Consider the following 18963-nt stretch of genomic DNA (forward strand, 5'->3'; position numbering starts at 1 on the left):
GGTTTCTAAGGTGTGATTTGTTTATTATAGTTTGGTTTCTAAGGTATGGTTTGTTTATTATAGTTTGGTTTCTAAAGTATGGTTTGTTTATTATAGTTTGGTTTCTAAGGTATGGTTTGTTTATCATAGTTTGGTTTCTAAGGTGTGATTGGTTTATTATAGTTTGGTTTCTAAGGTATTATTTGTTTATTATAGTTTGGTTTCTAAGGTATGGTTTGTTTATCGGGGGAAGAAAGATTGATCGATATCAGTGTCCACTGTCAAAATATGGTTTATATTGAATTCTCAAAATTCTTAGAAATCGTAAAATTCTTGAATTCTTGAATTCTTGGTCAGTTTTAAAAATTCCCTCATATCAGCTTCCTTCGTTGTCTTATATTAGCAAGTCACTTTTACAGATAAACTAAAGATATCTCAGTCCTTTTGTTCAAATAGTAATGTGAATCAGGCATTTCCGGCTGGCTTGAAATTATGTCTACAATCCCTTTATTTACAAAGATTTTTTTTCATAAAAAACTATATTTAATTATTTGTTTAGACCAAGCCGACCAAACCGACCCAGCAACAGTCCAGGTCTAACTCCTGAGTTTGATAATGGAGTGTTAGCTCAGGTAAATTCAAGGAATTCAAGACCAATCCATCCATGTCTCTAAATACTACAGCGCGAACTAACAAAGTGCGGAGTAGGAAGATGGCTTATATTCTCAAGTTATGACTTTGAATAATGTGATCAACATGAAATAATTATGTAGTCTGCAGAATAAGTTACCAGTAAAACATTTGCCTTGTAACAATACCAAATAAACTTTATTAATGTTTTAGTGTTGTCTATCTATTTCATAGTTTTCTGTTTCTCACTGTAGTAGAAAAAATTTTCTTCGAAATATCAAACTTAACAAAAACATTAATTAAAAACGAATATTTGGTTCGAAAACTGAACAGAATGCTAATATGGTTTAAAATATGTGATAAACCACTAACAATAGATCTGGTCTGTTAAAAATCTAGAGTAAAATATTTGTTATTTAAAAATGATTTAGATAGTACTATAATAATTCTTAATAAAATCTAATACATATTTGTTAGAATCTCACAAACATTTGTTAGACTTTCATGAAGATTTGTTAGAATTTTATAAACATTTGTTAGAATTTTTTAAATATTTGTTAGAATTTTCTAAACATGTGTTAGAATCTCATTAACTTTTTACAGACTTCGATATGATCTTATACAATTATAAAATTGAGAAACTGAACAGGTTTTTAAAAACCAAAATGTTCTGTTATTCAAAGTTCAAAATGTTCTGTTATTCAAAGTTCAAAATGTTCTGTTATTCAAAGTTCAAAATGTTCTGTTATTCAAAGTTCAAAATGTTCTGTTATTCAAAGTTCAAAATGTTCTGTTATTCAAAGTTCATAAAACCATCATTTTCTTTACCAACGTTCATATTTCGCCAACACTCTCTTTATGAACAAAGTATTGTTATTAAAATAATTAAATTTTGCCGGATATTTGTTTTGACATATCTGCTAGAAGTTAATATTCTACGGAAACATGTTGTAAAGAGTGCAATATGTAAAAATGTCAATCTGAATTTTTAGCGAATGCATAAATGCCTTGAATCTTGCCTGTTAAATGCATGGGAACCTTTGCAATGCAAATAAATAAATGAAATAAATAAATGAATATATGAATAAATGCAAGGTTCAGTAAAACATACGCTGTATACAATATAGATTTTTGGTATTTTTTAATTTTAACATTTGTACTTTTGTATGTGTATTACTTTATATTGCAAGGTATGTAACTGCAAAACTATATAATTTAGGTTAAATCAAAGAACTATTTTAAAATTTTTATTATTGTTATATAATTATTGTTATTCTGTATTTTTTTTAATTCCTCAATGTTTGGACCACATAAGTTTAAAAGTAGGATGAAAGATCAAAGCCGGATTTTATGCAAGTTTTGTTAATATTTTTCGAACATTTCAGCAACAGATGCAATAAATGAATTTTTCGAAAAAAATTATGATCAATGATTTTTTAGATAAAGGTATTTTAAAACTTTTTTAAAAAATTTTTAAGCTATCTACAAATAGATCAAAATAATTTATCCACATTTAGGGAAATAATCTGGGGGGAGATTCTGATCCTCTTGCTTGGCTTCGTGATAGCGTTCCAGGTAAAAAGAAAAAAAAAACCTTACACCAAACTGACACAGTAAACAGCAAACAAAGAAGCAGTACACCAAACTGATACAGCAAACAACTAACAAACAAATCGTACACCAAACTAATACAGTAAACAACAAACAAACAAACAAGCCGTACACTAAACTGATTCAGTAAACAATAAACAAGCAAACTTTCCACCAAACTGATTCAGTAAACAACTAACAAACAAATTGTATACCAAACTAATACAGTAAACAACAAACAAACAAGCCGTACACTAAACTGATATTTAAACAATAAACAAACAAATCGTATAACAAACTAATACAGTAAACAACAAACAAACAAATCGTACATACATCAAACAATTATATAGTACAACAAACAAACGTACACTAAACTGAGTAATCAACAAAGACAAACAACAAACAGATATGCAGTAATTAACAAACAAACAAACCGTCAGCAAATAGATGCAGTAAAAAAATCTGTAGTAAACAGATACAATGAAGAACAAACAAACAAATCATTAAAGGGAGTGTTCGCGAAAAATGAAAGGGGGTATAGGCTTAATGCGATAAAAAAGCTCTTTGATCGCTACTAATCTTACGTTTTTAACAATTTTCTCCTTATAGACGCAACAGATAGAAGTAAGATTAGTAGCGATCAAAAGCGCTTTTTTATCGCATTAAGCCTATACCCCCTTTCATTTTTCGCGAACACTCCCTTTAACAAACAATCAAACAAGTGACAATTGTGATAATAAACAATTTTAACAAAAAAAAAGAATTATTTATATATACATATTACATAACATGTTAAACAAAAAACAATCCTCATGAAAACATATGAAAGGTATTGTGTCTTTGCCACAAACTTTGGTTTACTAATCCCTATATTTTTGCATCCCAATATTGTATGAATTCTCCTAGATCAAATACTCTATGTTTGAAATATTAAAGATGTATATAATGATGAAAGATATAAGAATTCGAAAGTTTAAAATGTGGCAAAGACCAATTTCTTTGTCTTAATTAGGGGAGCCTGAAGTTGATTATCCTATCTTTAATCAAGCTCCAGAAACATCTTTCAGGTATATTTTCTAGGTAGTTTAGGTAATTCAGGTAGTTCAGGTAGTTCAGGTAGTTTAGGTAGTTCAGGTAATTTAGGTAGTTCAGGTAGTTCAAGTAGTTCAGGTAGTTCAGGTAGTTCAGGAAGTTCAGGTAGTTCAGGTAGTTAAGGTAGTTCAGGTAGTTTAGGTAGTTCAGGTAGTTCAGGCAGTTCAGCTAGTTCAAGTAATTCAGGTAGTTCAAGTAGTTCAGGTAGTTCAGGTAGTTCAGGTAGTTCAGGTAGTTCAGGTAGTTCAGGTAGTTCAGGTAGTTTAAGTAGTTTAGGAAGTTCCGGTAGTTCAGATAGTTTAGGTAGTTCAGGTAGTAATTAGGTAGTTTAGGTAGGTCAAGTATTTTAGGTAATTCAGGTATTTCAGGTAGTTCAGGTAGTTTATGTAGTTCAGGTAGTTCAGGTAGTAATTAGGTAGTTTATGCAGTTCTGGCAGTTCAGTTAGTTTAGGTAGTTCAGGTAGTAATTAGGTAGTTTATGTAGTTCAGATAGTTTAAGTAGTTTATGTAGTTCAGGTAGTTCAGTTTGTTTAGGTAGTTCAGGCAGTAATTAGGTAGTTTATGCAGTTCAGGCAGTTCAGGTAGTTTAAGTAGTTTAGGAACTTCCGGTAGTAATTAGGTAGTTTAGGTAGGTCAAGTATTTTAGGTAGTTCAGGTAGTTCAGGAAGTTCAGGTAGTTCAGGTAGTTCAGGTAGTTGAAGAATGATTGATGATCTATTTTCTTAAAGAAACCCAAGAACAGCAATACAGTTATCGCTTAGACAATGGTTTAAAGAGTAATGTTACACGTTGTTCTACCGCTGGAGGACCATATGAAATATACGTATACAGTCCCTTTAATTTTGCCGGGTTGAAGTTCATGTGCTAAAATTGCAGTGTCTGTGAAGGCATACGTAGATATTAAACATATTGAATAGTTGCGTGTTTTTAATATGAGTTTAAAGGGACTGTAAGCGTATACGTTTAAAGGGAATGTAATCGTAAACGTTTATTAAGGTACTGTAATCGTATACGTTTAAAGGGACTGTAATCGTATACGTTTAAAGGTACTGTAAGCATATATGTTTAAAGGGACTGTAAGCGTATATGTTTAAAGAAACTGTGAGCGTATATGTTTAAAGGGACTGTAAGCGTATACGTTTAAAGGGACTGTAAGCGAATACGTTTAAAGGGACTGTAAGCGAATACGTTTAAAGGGACTGTAAGCGTATTTTCAAGTGACCCTCCATGCAAAAAAGTCTGATTAACATTGAGTTTAAACAATTCAATCAAGTTTATGAGTTTATGCTTGTCAGTATATTAAGTTAACATTAACATTAACATTAACATTAACATTAACATTAACATTAACATTAACATTATCATTAACATTAACATTAACATTAACATTAACATTAACATTATCATTAACATTAACTTTAAGCAATTCATTAAAGTTTATGGTTATCAGTATATAAAGTTAATATTAACATTAAAGTTAACATTAACATTAACATTAACATTGACTTTAACATTGATTACAAACAATTCGTCAAAGTTTATGGTTGTCAGTATATAAAGTTAACATTAACATTAACATTAACATTAACATTAACATTCGCTTTAAACAATTAATGTTTATTTATATGTTAATATCAATTAACATTAACATTTGTATGTTAATATTAACATTAATTAAATTTATTAAATCTTCAATGGTCTCATATAAAGCCTCTAATGATATCAAGTTTATACTTAATCAGACAAAGCTTTTAAGGGTATCGTTGTGATTTGGGCATTTCTATCTTTGAATGGAGAGTCAGTTAAAACTACGCGTACAGTCCCTTTAAAGGATGCTCATAAAATTTGCAGTTTACGAATTACGGCCCGAACCGCGCATGCACATAATCATCTACTCATTAATTTTTTAATATCATCTCAACCCTGTGCAAAACATTACATAGAGGATGGAGGAAAGGAGGAAACACGAAGTTTTCTTTGTTAAAATTCTTTTGTATAATTTGATTAAATACGTTTTATATCAACCCAACCCCTTTATATATCCCCCTCCTAATTTCCCCCTTCCTTCTCATCACTCCAATCATTACAGCCAAGGTTATAATGCAAGGAAAGTGTACGCATCTTTTTTACAGCAGTGTACTGTCTCTGGGCGGTAATGTAAACACAAGAAAGATGTCGAAGCCTGGCATAGGATCCATCTTTCACAAAAAAAAACAATGCAATATTCTGGTCATAGGAAATTATTATGTGAATTATCAAAAATATCAAAATTTAATGCTTTTAACCTGCTCGGATATTAAAAGACCACTGATGCATCTATTCTTTACAAATTCCGTTCAGAGAGAACTGGTTCCAATATGTGCGCAACTGAAATTAACTTCCCTTACATTATAACCTTGATTCCACCTATACCTACCTTTCTGTAATATAAATAACACTAAAAAACGATATTGTGAAATCTTTATTTAATATTTAGTTTCTTTAAAGAGAGTGTTCGCGGAAAATGAAAGCAGGGGCTAAATTTGAATTAAATTCGGATTCAATCACTACTAATTTTAATCCCTTTATATTTTTACCAAAACACCTTACAAATATTATAATAGGGAAGCTCTTTTATGAAGGTGAGATGAGATGTTATGCATATCTTGAGAAATAGTTGGACAATCCCTTTAAACTGTATATTTACAATAATGTGAACAGTCCCTTTAATACTTTCAATTTATTAAACAATCCTTTTAAACTGTAAATTGTTCAATGAATTGAACAATATCATTAAACTATATATATAAGCACGCTATTGTTTTTTGAAATATATTTCATGTTGCGAAGTAATTTTGTTTTTCGCCGTATGCAAGCAACCAGGAACTGAAGAATATGGATTAAAATTGATCAATTTTCCCATCATCTCCTTTGAAGAAGATACGATCCAAAATATGGGCATTTATGTGTACATTCTGCAGATCTGATGTAGGATTGTAAAAGGAGATCAATGCTGACATGAAAAATGTCGAAGGGGGAGTACGGAAGATAAGGTTAATAGGTTTTCTTTGTGAATAAATGGCAAACTTTTTTATCGCTCTTGAAAATCTTTGTGAATGAATGGCAAACTTTTTTATCGCTCTTGAAAATCTTTGTGAATGAATGGCAAACTTTTTTATCGCTCTTGAANTTATTATTATTATTTTTATTATTATTAGCTGTGATGGAAGAGCTGATGGTATGTACTCAGATACTGAAGCTAGATGTCAAGCCTGGCATCAATGTTTTGGAGATAGAAGGTACAACAATTGTTTGTACATATCCTGTCTGTACATTTCCTTATTATACATAACCATTATGTACGTAACTTCTGTGTACAAGACCACAAATTACAAATTTTTGTATCTACATATCTTTTATTTACAAAACGTATTTGCATAATGTCTAAATAACTTCTGTGTACAAGACATAAACCTTTTGTACAAAATTTCTGTGTACATGACATTTTTTAACACTGCAATTGATTTTTGGTGAATTTTTCATATGTTTTTCGCAGGTGGACTTTTCTGTGTCCAAACGGCACTATTTTTAATCAGGTAAAAATATATTAAAAGCTTGTTAAATTGTAATAATTTATATTTTATCCTTTTTTATGAATTTATTTTTATGAATAACTATTTTATCAATTCTTTTAATTAATTTCTATTTAGGAATTATTCACCTGTGTCTGGTGGTTTGATTTTGACTGCAGTACAGCTGAAGGATTCTATAATCTTAACGACGACCTTTATAAATCTGTTCCCGCCAATACTCAGGGACAAGCAGGACAAGGACAGGGAGGCCAAGGAGGACAAGGACAGGGAGGACAGGGAGGTCAAGGAGGACAAGGAGGTAAAGGAGGAGAAGGACAGGGAGGTCAGGGAGGTCAAGGGGGACAAGTACAGGGAGGACAAGGAGGTCAAGGACAAAGAGGATTTGGTGGACAAGGCAGCCAGGGAGGACTGGGAGGCCAAGGCGGTACTGGACAAAGAGGTCAAGGAGGTCAGGGAGGACAGGGAGGCAGTGAACAAAGAGGCCAAGGAGGCCAAGGCGGCATTGGACAAAAGGGTCAAGGAGGTCAAGGAAACCAGGGAGGCAGTGGACAAAGAGGCCAGGGAGGTCAGGAAGGTCAACCTGGTCCAGGTAGTAAAAATATTTGAAACCTATATTCTAAACTTTGTTTTTATCTTAAAACTTATAAGGAAGAACCTTGTGAAGTGTTGTGTTTATTTTTTTTTTCTCAGATTTTTGTTAAAAAACGAAACTGAAGGGTAAAACGGGCTTGAGAATCATTTTCAAGTTTCTTAAAGATAAAAAGGAGCTTTAAGATAATTTACTTTTTTCAGGCTCTGATTTTGCATTCCCTGGATACAATAGCAATCCTGTTGCACCTTCAGGGGACCCAGCACCTTCTAGGGGATCAACAGGAGGCGCAGCACCTTCCAGGGGATCATCAGGGGGTGCATCACCTTCCAGGGGATCATCAGGGGGTGCAGCACCTTCCAGGGGATCAACAGGAGGAGGAGCACCTTCTAGGGGATCATCAGGGGGCGCAGCACCTTCCAGGGGATCATCAGGGGGCGCAGCACCTTCCAGGGGATCATCAGGGGGTGCAGCACCTTCTAGGGGATCTTCAGGGGGTGCAGCTCCTTCCAGGGGATCATCAGGGGGTGCAGCACCTTCCAGGGGACCTTCAAGAGGGTCATCCGGTGGTTCCGTCCCCTCTCGAGGTTCTTCCGGGGGTTCAGCCTCCTCAGGAGGACCCAACACTGCTCCTGGTTATAATGGAGGAGCCCCTGCTCCCTCTAGTTTTGCTCCCCTCGGTCCCGCTTTACCTATTCTAGATGATTATGAGGATTTGGCTGGATATGGTCAAGTTCAAGGTAACCTATGCAGTACAATACCAATAAATTGCAGTACATCGTAGGATTTTACAATGCTGTACAGTACTTTTTAATGAAGTGCAGGACACTGCATTACTCTACAGTATTCTGCAGCACATCACAGTAGAATTTTCTGGAGCACATTACAATATTTTACACTGTAATAAAGTACTAAGCAGAATAGTACAGCACTCTGCTGCAGCACATTACAGTATTCTGCAGCACATCACAGTAGAATATTCTGGCGTAAATTACAATATTTTACACTGTAATAGAGTAATAAGCAAAACAGTAAAGCACTCTGCAGTACATTACAGTATTCTGCAGCACATCACAGTAGAATATTCTGGCGTAAATTACAATATTTTACACTGTAATAGAGTACTAAGCAGAACAGTACAGCACTCTGCAGTACATTACAGTAATGTACAGTACAGTGAATAAAAGAAAACCTTTTTTTAAAACTTTTATAATTCTAAATTTCTTTTTCAGCATCTGGGATTAAACCTGACACTCTTTATGGAGCCCCATCTCGTGGATAGAATGTTAGCAGAGGTACAGTGATATCCATAAATCTGTGGAATAGAATACGATATTTAAGTAATCTGATGTATATTAGATGTTGTTCTATATGTTGTTCTAAGGGAAATAATTCGGGAAAGTAGGTTTGTGTACACTGTGTTAAAAACTCTTATAATGAATACGCTTAATCTCCCGTTTGTTTAATCTCGATATCCACTGTGGACATTTTTGATTTTCTGCTTAATCCACCTCTTTGGATATACTTGCTGGGTTCTGACTAATGACTAATTTCCTGGCTTTTGCTTCGCCGTTCGGTTTCGGGAAATGTTTGGTTGAAATTTTTACAATTTACTGGATGTCAAAAAAAGATAAAATTAATATGCAGATTTACAATAAGAGGAGATCAAGCATCGATATCCAAGATACAAGAGTTTCCCGCACTGCACAATTGTTGTGTTTCATATACATAGCATAATTAAAATCTTTCAGTCGTCTTCCTATTCCAGAGTTTTATGAGTCCAAATGTAAAATATCTCATGAATTTTATTTTTAGAAGTTTATGTGATGAGAGACCTGTCAGCATAGTTCATGTATTTATTTATTTTTTTTAGTTTTAGTCATTTTATAAATATGTGTTTCGTTTACTTTTTGTATGTCTTTATTTGCGACTTTAATAAATACCAAATATAATCATACTTCATAATATTAATATATCTATTATTCAGGGTGTCCCAATAAACATGAGAATTGAAAGACGACTTGAATATCGTCTTTAATTTCCGATAAATGATAAATGACATAAAGTGCATCAAAACAAGATGAAAGTCTAATGAGCTTTCCAAAATGAGGTTTAAGTGAGGTTTGTATCTTTTAAATTGACGGAGATATTTTAAAACAGTTTTGTTGCGTTTTAATAAACTGAAATCTGGAAAAATTTCCTAGACCACATCTCGGTGTTAAATTTGTAACTTTGAAACTGCAAAATTATGTTTACAAAATAATCTCGCATGGAACGAAGACGATATAGAAGTCCTGTATCATTTATTATATTATGAGATTATAAGATTAACATATCTATATATACAAAGGTGTAATCTCTTTTTACCTGCTTGCTTGTCCGATAATAACTCCGGAACCCCATGGACCAATTTGCCTTAAAATTAAATTGGGGAACGCGAGAGGCCCATGAGACTGTTCTTAGTTTGGTTTTCAGATTCTAAGTTGGGAGTGTAGACTTTAATAGCGAAATTTTAGTTTCCCGGTAAAATCGTTCAAGTGCGGGTAAACGGCCTTCGGTCGACCTTTGGAGAAAAAACGACGTTATCTTCCACACTATTATCAGATTAAAGGGACTGTAAGCGTAATATCAAGTGACCTTACATGCACAGATGGCAATGCCCGATTTTCAACTGTGAATACCGTTAAAAGATTTTCTGATAAAGTATGAATAAGTAATCAATGTTTTTTGTTTGTTTTAAGTGTTTATTTTCATTTGCGGTGCAAAATTTGTTTGCGTATTTCTTGTTTATAAGAAGCAAGAAAAACGACTGTATCTTCTACGTTTTTATCAAATAAAAGTGTTAGGGTATCTTTGTAAATCGGACATTCTTAAAATGGAGGGTCACTTAAACTTAGAACAACAGAAACTGTATGAGATTAAAAAAAAGTACTTGGACTAAATATTCTCCAAAACTACTTGTCATATTATTCAATACATATATCATTAAACATTTTATAGTGGGTAAAAGACTGGCGTTACATTGAACAAATCAGCCCTACAATTTAATATTACATTTTCCATAATACTAAAAAACTCGTTAAACAAATGGAAAGTTAATAGTTTTTGTTAAATTATTAATTTTTAATTCTGTAACAACGAAGGGATCGTTCACGCAATTCTCAATTATTGCGTCAATTGTCCGAGCTGGGAACTTTTGAGTTGGAATTTCCAGATCGCCTAATCTCAATATCCATTGTGGCACTTTTAATTTAAGGATCTGTAAAAAACTATACCGTTATTTATCTTTTATTTAGTTATTCCTCTCCTGACCAGAGCTCCCCTTTAAAGGATTACTATTACGATGCAGATTATAGAATCAAGAATAAGTTAACAAAATATCGATAATTGATTTCGATATACACAAGAGTTCTCAAAGATTACTTTTGTAACATGGAAAAGATTATTTTGATATTTCTACATAAAGAAAATATTTTCCATAATAAGAAAACACATTGATATTTTACTGGGACAAATAAAAAAACATACTTTTTTAAAAAATGTTTAAAGTAAATGTATGGTCACTAGATCTCGGTGAACAATCCCTTTAATAAAAACAAGCTTCATGCTATTTCAACTTTCAGTTGTGGTTGTAAACTTTAGCATTAGACAGGTCAGTCCTGGAAAATTAAAGGGACTGTACGCGTAATTTCAAGAGACACTCCCTGCAATGATGGAAATGACCGATTCATAAAGGTATCCTTGAAACCTATATCAGATCAATAATGTGGAAGATATTGTCATTTTAAGGTGTTTAATTTTTCAAGAAAAAGAAATGCGCAATTTTTTTTTGTAAATTAACCACCATTTAAAATAATCAGAATTTAAGAATTATAAATATTGATATATAACTCATATTAGATCAGACAAAGCTTTTAAGGGTAGTAAATCTAGCATCGAATCTGTGTGCGAAGAGTTACTTGAAATTACAATTACACTCCCTTTAAGAAACAGTGAGGTATTCTATTGATGGTCATCCAAAACTACAGTTTAAAAATGTTAAACCATTAAAATTGATGTTTTTATTATCAGGCTTTTAAAACGCTTCGACGCCCCTTTTCAGTAATTTTAGCTTTTGAAATCAGCTTTTAATGCCAACATAGTTTTTTACATCATAAAATTAGAAGTTTCTATAATCTAACTGATTTCATTTCGAATGGACATTTTTATTTAGAACATCTCCTGACCCTTCCCTGGGCTCATAGAGATGAAGAGATATTGATTTATATAGTTTTTGTAAAAATAGAGATGAAGAGATATTGATTTATATAGATTTTGTGAAAATAGAGATGAAGAGATATTGATTTATATAGTTTTTTGTAAAAATAGAGATGAAGAGATATTGATTTATATAGATTTTGTAAAAATAGAGATGAAAAGATATTGATTTATACAGTTTTGTAAAAATAGAGATGAAAAGATATTGCTTTATATAGTTTTTGTAAAAGATGAGATAATTTCGAAAAATGAAGAGTTTGATGTTTCTCCTCTTGCTATTGTCTACTCAGGCAAAAAGTATCTTTATTGAGGTAATTTAAATAATGAAATTGTTTAATTTTTAAGCAAACTGAAAGTGTTGAATAAGGAAATTAAGTCTTTGACACAAACTGATTTTCTAATTCCTTTACCTTTGCAACCCAATGTCGTATCGACCTTAGACATGAATACTCTGTGATCAATTGATCTGAGTTTGAAGTCTAAAATGTTAACATCATCGGGTTGCAGTGATATGGGGATTTAAAATTTTGGTTTAATGGCATAGACTCAATTCCTTCTATAATTCTTTAGCAATATGGTATTTTGACAGAAAATATTGGTTACGCAAAATTAGTTATTTTTTCAATTTGATTTGTAAAAACAGTGCACGGCGCACAGGCTGACCAACAAATTATGCTATCCATCCAGTGTTTTTTCATCTCAAATTATGATTCATAGCGTATTTTTTTTTCAAAAATTTAAAATAATCATATAGGCGCACGGAAATAATTTATTATGTCATAGACACATTTTTTATGTTGCAAATATCAGGCACCTGTGACAAATCAAGTAAAACTTTTTTTATGAATTTGAAAATTTCAAAAATAACTAGCGCACGCAAAAAAACCTTGCTTTTAGATTTTTCTTTGACATAATCGTGCGTAGCGCGCATACAGGCATTGACAAAACCACACAATATCCCCATTTTTATTTGGTGTGGCGGAAGACGATCTAGACTGGAGCCGGATATGAAGACGCGGCAAGAGGAGCAACAATTCTGCCACGTCACCTCAATATATACATTTTTCGATAATTTAAATTTACAAAGTAATTTATACTTAGTAATAATAGTTATTATTTAAACCCTCGGACTTATCAAACTGAGTGTAGCTAAGTTGGGGCAATTTACTCCAAGACTTATTACAAAGAATTTAGAATTGAAAAATAAAAATCAGTTCTTGATTGCAAAATTATTTAAGAATATAATTTTGGTCCTTACAGTACAAAGACATTCTAATTCTAAGAAATACAGATTTATAACTGTATAAGTTATTAATTTCAAAGACATCCTGATATAGAAATAAATATAGGTCCTTGATTACAAAGACATCCTGATATAGAAATAAATATAGGTCCTTGATTACAAAGACATTCTGATTGAAGTTGCTCTTCAAAAAATGGAAATTACTCAGTTGAAGGGTAAGTTACTTCAAATCAAACTCAGTCTCAAATCAAGTTCTTATTTTATTGTGCCCCCCCCCCCCACTATAAAAATCCCTATTTTGAAATAAACATGAGTGAAGCAACAAATACATTTTTGAGGAGGGGGGGGGCATGTTCTGAGGGGCAGCACTAAAAGAAGCATGCCGCAGTGTATTTTTGCTCCCAAAATTTAAGTATTGTTTAGGTGTTTATGTAAATATTTAGAAACATCTAATCTTTTCTAAACTGATTTGGTATTAGCCTTCTTTTATTTAAAAATCTATCTTTTTCACATAAACTACTGTATTTTAGAATTGAAACTGCCTTCCCTGGATATTCCAATCCCAGTGGGAGAAGAGTTTCATCTGTGTTATTCAGTTTACACCTTTGCAACAACAAGATTTAATTTATTTTTGATAAACAGACCAGGAAACTTTACAGCAGGGTTTGACTTGACATTTTGTGATGGAACCTCATGTCAATTTTTTCTGGTAGACAGGTGAATCTATCTTTCTATTTTCTGGTAGACAGGTGAATCTATCTTTCTATTTTCTGGTAGACAGGTGAATCTATTTTTCTATTTTCTGGTAGACAGGTGAATCTATCTTTCTATTTTCTGGTAGACAGGTGAATCTATCTTTCTATTTTCTGGTAGACAGGTGAATCTATCTTTCTATTTAAATTCAATTATCCCACCCCGAACTAATCAGAGAGAGAAGCATTCGGTTTCTTTTATTTGAAATCAAACGTGTTTTCGTCTAAAACTCGAGCCTTTAAACTTTCAGATTTGTTTATTTTATTTTTTTCATTCAAAATGTATATGCCAACAAAAAAATTATGTAATGGGGGTCAAATTATGATCGAGAGTCACAGTTAAATAAAAAAGTGTGAAAACAGAAATTAAAGAATACATAAAATTGCACTGACAGTAAGATAAGCACTTAATTCTAAAATTATCACTCTTATTAATAATTTTGTTGGACATAAACACTGAATTAACACCTTTAACGTCTGAATACAGCTGTACTGAGAGTGTGCAAATTCTACGTTGCCATCTATTGTACTAGAATCTATTTGATTCTCCATAATCCAATTGATCAATCATAGTACATCAATTTCAATAATACTTACTGGAACATTCATAAAAACTTTATATATAAAAAACCAGCAGGGCAGGTGCCACTCATTATTCAATAGAAGTACAGTCACTTAGAATAATAGTGGTATATGATTGATAGACTGGCCGAATGTTGGTTGTTCATTGTAGTGAAAATTACAATTCAAAAATTACTGAGAAATTTGTTGCTTCATAGAAAATTAGAATTGTAATTAAAATTATAATAATAATTATAATCAAGATCATGAAATTGCAGAATATAGGAAGAAAAGTTATAGAAAAGGATCTAGAAAAAAGAAATTGCTGGAATAAGGAATGTTTAGCATTCTTGGAATATAATCCCAAATATTTGTTTTTAATGTTTAATGTTGAAATTTTTATTTATGCTAAGCTGTTGAATTAAAAAGTTTTTGTTCAGTGAGCAAAATTTTGTGAATGCTGGACAGCTGGTTCCTCCGCTTTGGATTAACATCTGTGAACACATACATACAGTGACTGGAGTTCACAATCTACATGTCCCTCTGCTTAACTTTACCTACACATACACCAAGAAGTACCCACAGCCATTAACTGAATATTCTTTCAGCCTGGGAACCTGGGATTTTCCAGGAAAATTTAGCAATCTTAATATTTACAGTTTAGACAATCCTCCCAACTGCCAGAGTTCTGGAGATATCTACGCCTGGAATGCTTCAGATTGGAACATTGAGACAAAGTTTCCAGCGCTGATCAGCATTAAAAAGGAGAAAATTGTGGATATTTGCAAAGTAGTTACGAGCCTGGAAGCAAAGGTTCCCCGCACCTTTGAGGATACATTAGATCTTCTGGAACTGTTTGGAAAAGGTAAAATTGCGGATATCTATCTAGGCAAAATTGAAGTGCAATTTGAAGCACTTCAATCGTTTGATGCTTATAATGGAAATTTTTATTTCGGCCCTTACCAGGAGATAAATGGAAATAAATCTTTCTTTCACATTTACACAAATGCCCTCTTGTCGGAGAATACTAACTGGTGTCCAGGAAGCCCTGGAGATACTGATGCTATTGTAAGATATATTTGCTATGATGAATGCTTATTTGCCTGCTTTGATACTGTCAAAGCATCATCTTTTCTACAAGTATCAGGAAATGCAGTAATTACACTAAGGTAGGTAGCATAAATTGTTAAGTACACAATTTCCAATAAATCACTGCAATCTCAAAATACACTTTTATACAGCATGAATTTATGCTATACATTTACTTTTGTTTATTTAGAGGGTTGTGTGAAGAAACTTTATTTGATACCATTTACAAGCCTGTAATGAGCATGAATGACATATTTTATGTTGGCATCACTGGAACCTTCATCAAATACAGTAAAGTGGAACAAGCATGGATTGTGTTTAAACTATTAAATGAAAATGCATTAGCTGAGATCAAAACCAGAAATCTAAACTATCTGTTTGGTGTTAATACAATGGAGATATTGAGGGAGGACAGTTGTGAGATTGGGATTCGTCAAGTTAGCTTTTCCACTTGTTCTGAAAAGGAGTTCACTTGTACGGATGGTTTCTGTGTATCCCTACTGCAACGATGTAATCATAAATCAGATTGTCGGGATGGATCAGATGAAATAAACTGCAATATTTTACGTCTGAAAGCTGATTACAATAAGCATCTGGCCCCAATACAGAATTTTTTAATTCTCACAGATAATTCAAATGATAATCGTTTAGTAATAAATGTATCTGCTACAGTTATTGATATCCTGGATATAAATGAAATGGACAGTGCAATCAAAGTGAAAATAAGGACTTTCTTGTCTTGGTTTGACTCTGATTTGAACTTTCTCAATTTACGCAGGGAAACATCCCTAAATTTGCTGACGGAAGAGGAATCTCAATTCATCTGGAGACCTGAATTATATTTTCAAGACATAAACATATTTGACAGAGAGCAAAACGAAGGAGAAAATGTTCTTGTTAAAAATGAAGATTATAACTACACCACGACAGATTTAGAAAATGTGTCCAATGAAAGACTTTACAGTGGAAAGACAAACATACTTGTACAAAGTAGAACGGACAGGTGAATTTTAAACCGCTAGTTAAAGAAAGTTTTCATTGAATACATCCAGGTTTAATGGTTCTACATCTTGCTAAACAATTTTAGAATTGGTTGAACAGAATTTGGGATTTGAAAATATCGTTTTATTGAATATTATAAATTTTAGTTTGACATACAGCTGCAATTTTGACATGACAATGTCCCCATTTGATATTCAAACCTGCAGAATAACCTTTTCACTTACGCGGAGTCAGAACTTTTCAGCAAGGTAATTTACCAAAAAATGTATTTTACAGATAAAATACTTAAATTTTTTTATTTAAATAGACTGCGACCTGAGGAGCTTACAAATTTAGCCCCTCATGAAGTAAATCAGTATATTATATACAGGAAAGATATTTCAGAAATGAAACAAGAGTTAATATTAATCAACTGTCTCACCATTGAAACTTAAATTGACAGAAATTTTCTCTTATCCAAAAATGTAAATTTATCCCAGGAAACATTCAAACTTGTAAACTTTTAACGTTCAACACTGGCATGTCCCAGGCTAAATGTTTGAAAAAATGTCACTTAAATGTCTTGTATCAGTTCAAACATGTATGTTTTGGAAGACAATCTGATCATTGACTTTGTCATGGGAAGACAGCTTTCAGGATTCCTTGTCACAACGATGCTCCCCACTGTAGTAGCCAACACCCTTGGATACCTCACTGTGTTCTTTGAGGAGGAGGCATTCGAAGCCGCGCTAGGAGTCAATCTTACCATTGTGCTGGTTATTACTACAATGTAAGATTCTTTAGGTAATAGAAGTTTTTACAAATTGGGTTTCTTCAATTCTTTCTAAAATTGCAGGTTGGTTGAGATAGCAAATCAATATGCAAATACAACAAGCTATATCATGATGCAAATCTGGATGATAGTCAGGTCAAAATCTTTGCAGCATTTGATTCAAGCTTAAAGGGGATTTACCATTTTAAGAGTGCTATGTCCGATTCACAACAGTACCCTTTCAGCCTTTGTCTGAACAATGATGGAGTAGTATGCACAGTCAGTGTACAGTGTCTGAAGAGCGGACAGTTATCTATAGAATAAAACTAGTCATTCGTTTAAATATGTTGTGTATATAGCCGGCCAAACGGCTGGACTGATTGGGCTGAATTTTTTTGTGGACACTCATGGGTTGTCGTAGGGTGTTAAAGGCTAAAATAAAATTCATAAAAAAAAATTTTCCATTGGGCAATGCCGGACCCTTCAGCTTGTATTTAATAAAACTGTTCTAAATATAGAGATATAGGGTTTTAAAGTTTACACATCTTTGGCGCTCCTAACATTTATTTTCTAACTATTCATCAATAAAAAGCATGAAAATCTCCGAACTAAGATATGAGAAAATCTTCAAAATGAATGAAAAAGGAAGGATTGCAAATATGAAATTCAATTCTCTAATTTTCTGTTTAGTGTTATAATGCCATTTCTGGAAGTTCTACTACAAACTTATGCATATCATCTGAGAAAATTAAGTGAAAAAACTGACGAAAAATCTGATCCACAGGTTAAAACTGTCTATCTATTAATAAAGATTTTTAAGAATAAAAATGTATTTACTCTTAATTAGAAGGTTTGTCCAAAAGTTCCAGTTGTTGTCAGAAAATCCCTCATCATTGCAAAAAGGTGAACCATACAAATGCACACTAATAGTTTATCATTTTAAACATGAGACGAAACTTTTATAAAATTCTTTTATATCGATATTTTCTAATTTTGTATTGCATCTTTTATTATTTTTGCTTTTAAAATAGAATTAGGTTATTTAACTTGCACTTTCTTAAATCAGAAGTCGTGGGTCATTAAAAACATGTATACAGTTCCTTTAAAGGGTCTGTAAGCATATGTAACCCTCCATAAAAAAGATGGAAATGTTGATTAACAACAGTTCATTTAAACCTTCAGCTGATCAATGTGACAGAAGTTGTAGATTTGCTAGGTTTAACAGTTTTTATTATGATAATTCACGTTTTTATAAAGAAATTTTCATGTTACTTTTGAATAGAAATTAATCAGTTTAAAAAATTAAAAACATTGATATCAAATCTAGTGTTTGGAATGAAGCTGAGGAGAAGGTTGACTGGAAAAATAAACGGATAAACTATATAACATGGATCCTAAAAAAAGGAATTCTCTTTGGATATATTACCTTCATCATCCTTTTCTTCATCGTAGGAATATTCATTATACATTAATCAGAGTTTTTCAGATGTATAACTTGTTTAATTAAACCTTTAATTTTAGGCAGTTTCAAAAATAAAATTAGTTTTCCAATAATCGTTTAAAAGCTATTCTCTTCTGAAAACTGTAAAATAGGTAGACGACTTTATGCAATAATATGTGTGGTTGAAGTTGTTGTAAAGCAAAAAGTTTTATGAATAACTTGAAAATCAATTTATGATTATGTATAAAGAATAAAATGGCAGGAATTATCTCGGAGAACCAAACCCTTTCGGCAAAACTGGAAAAATAAAATCAAAAAAATATTTCGTCAATTTAATCATAGTCGTATTCTAGTCTAGCTTCATCAATTGTAATAACCAGAAAACAATGGAATAGGAAGACGACATTATAGC

The 18963-nt window shown here is 32.3% G+C and overlaps 2 protein-coding genes across 4 annotated transcripts; both read left to right on the top strand.

Moving 5' to 3' along the window:
* The first annotated feature begins 2150 nt into the window (after nucleotides 1-2150).
* On the top strand, nucleotides 2151-9420 carry LOC111714149 (uncharacterized PE-PGRS family protein PE_PGRS20). Its single transcript, XM_023489196.1, has 8 exons — nucleotides 2151-2184; nucleotides 3215-3269; nucleotides 6492-6572; nucleotides 6830-6869; nucleotides 6984-7455; nucleotides 7659-8195; nucleotides 8688-8750; nucleotides 9271-9420. Exons 3-7 carry the CDS (start codon nucleotides 6514-6516, stop codon nucleotides 8735-8737), a joined length of 1158 nt encoding a protein of 385 aa, XP_023344964.1. The 5' UTR covers nucleotides 2151-2184; nucleotides 3215-3269; nucleotides 6492-6513; the 3' UTR covers nucleotides 8738-8750; nucleotides 9271-9420.
* A 2526-nt stretch (nucleotides 9421-11946) lies between these two features.
* LOC111714150 (uncharacterized) lies at nucleotides 11947-18873 on the top strand. Of its 3 annotated transcripts, none has more exons than XM_023489197.1 (13): nucleotides 11947-12023; nucleotides 13104-13170; nucleotides 13486-13672; nucleotides 14709-15437; nucleotides 15548-16360; nucleotides 16506-16607; nucleotides 16667-16729; nucleotides 16931-17128; nucleotides 17195-17266; nucleotides 17801-17894; nucleotides 17958-18013; nucleotides 18438-18562; nucleotides 18814-18873. In XM_023489197.1, exons 1-13 carry the CDS (start codon nucleotides 11961-11963, stop codon nucleotides 18858-18860), a joined length of 2616 nt encoding a protein of 871 aa, XP_023344965.1. In that variant the 5' UTR covers nucleotides 11947-11960; the 3' UTR covers nucleotides 18861-18873. The 3 variants fall into 3 exon arrangements, 2 of the variants coding, with proteins under 2 accessions (XP_023344965.1, XP_023344966.1); XM_023489198.1 differs by having other exon boundaries at nucleotides 17961-18013; XR_002767904.1 differs by lacking the exons at nucleotides 17958-18013; nucleotides 18438-18562; nucleotides 18814-18873 and having other exon boundaries at nucleotides 16931-17142; nucleotides 17801-17811.
* Nucleotides 18874-18963: the final 90 nt, after the last annotated feature.

The sequence above is a fragment of the Eurytemora carolleeae genome, unplaced genomic scaffold, assembly GCF_000591075.1.
Source record: "Eurytemora carolleeae unplaced genomic scaffold, Eaff_2.0 scaffold1527, whole genome shotgun sequence".
NCBI lineage: Eukaryota > Metazoa > Arthropoda > Copepoda > Calanoida > Temoridae > Eurytemora > Eurytemora carolleeae.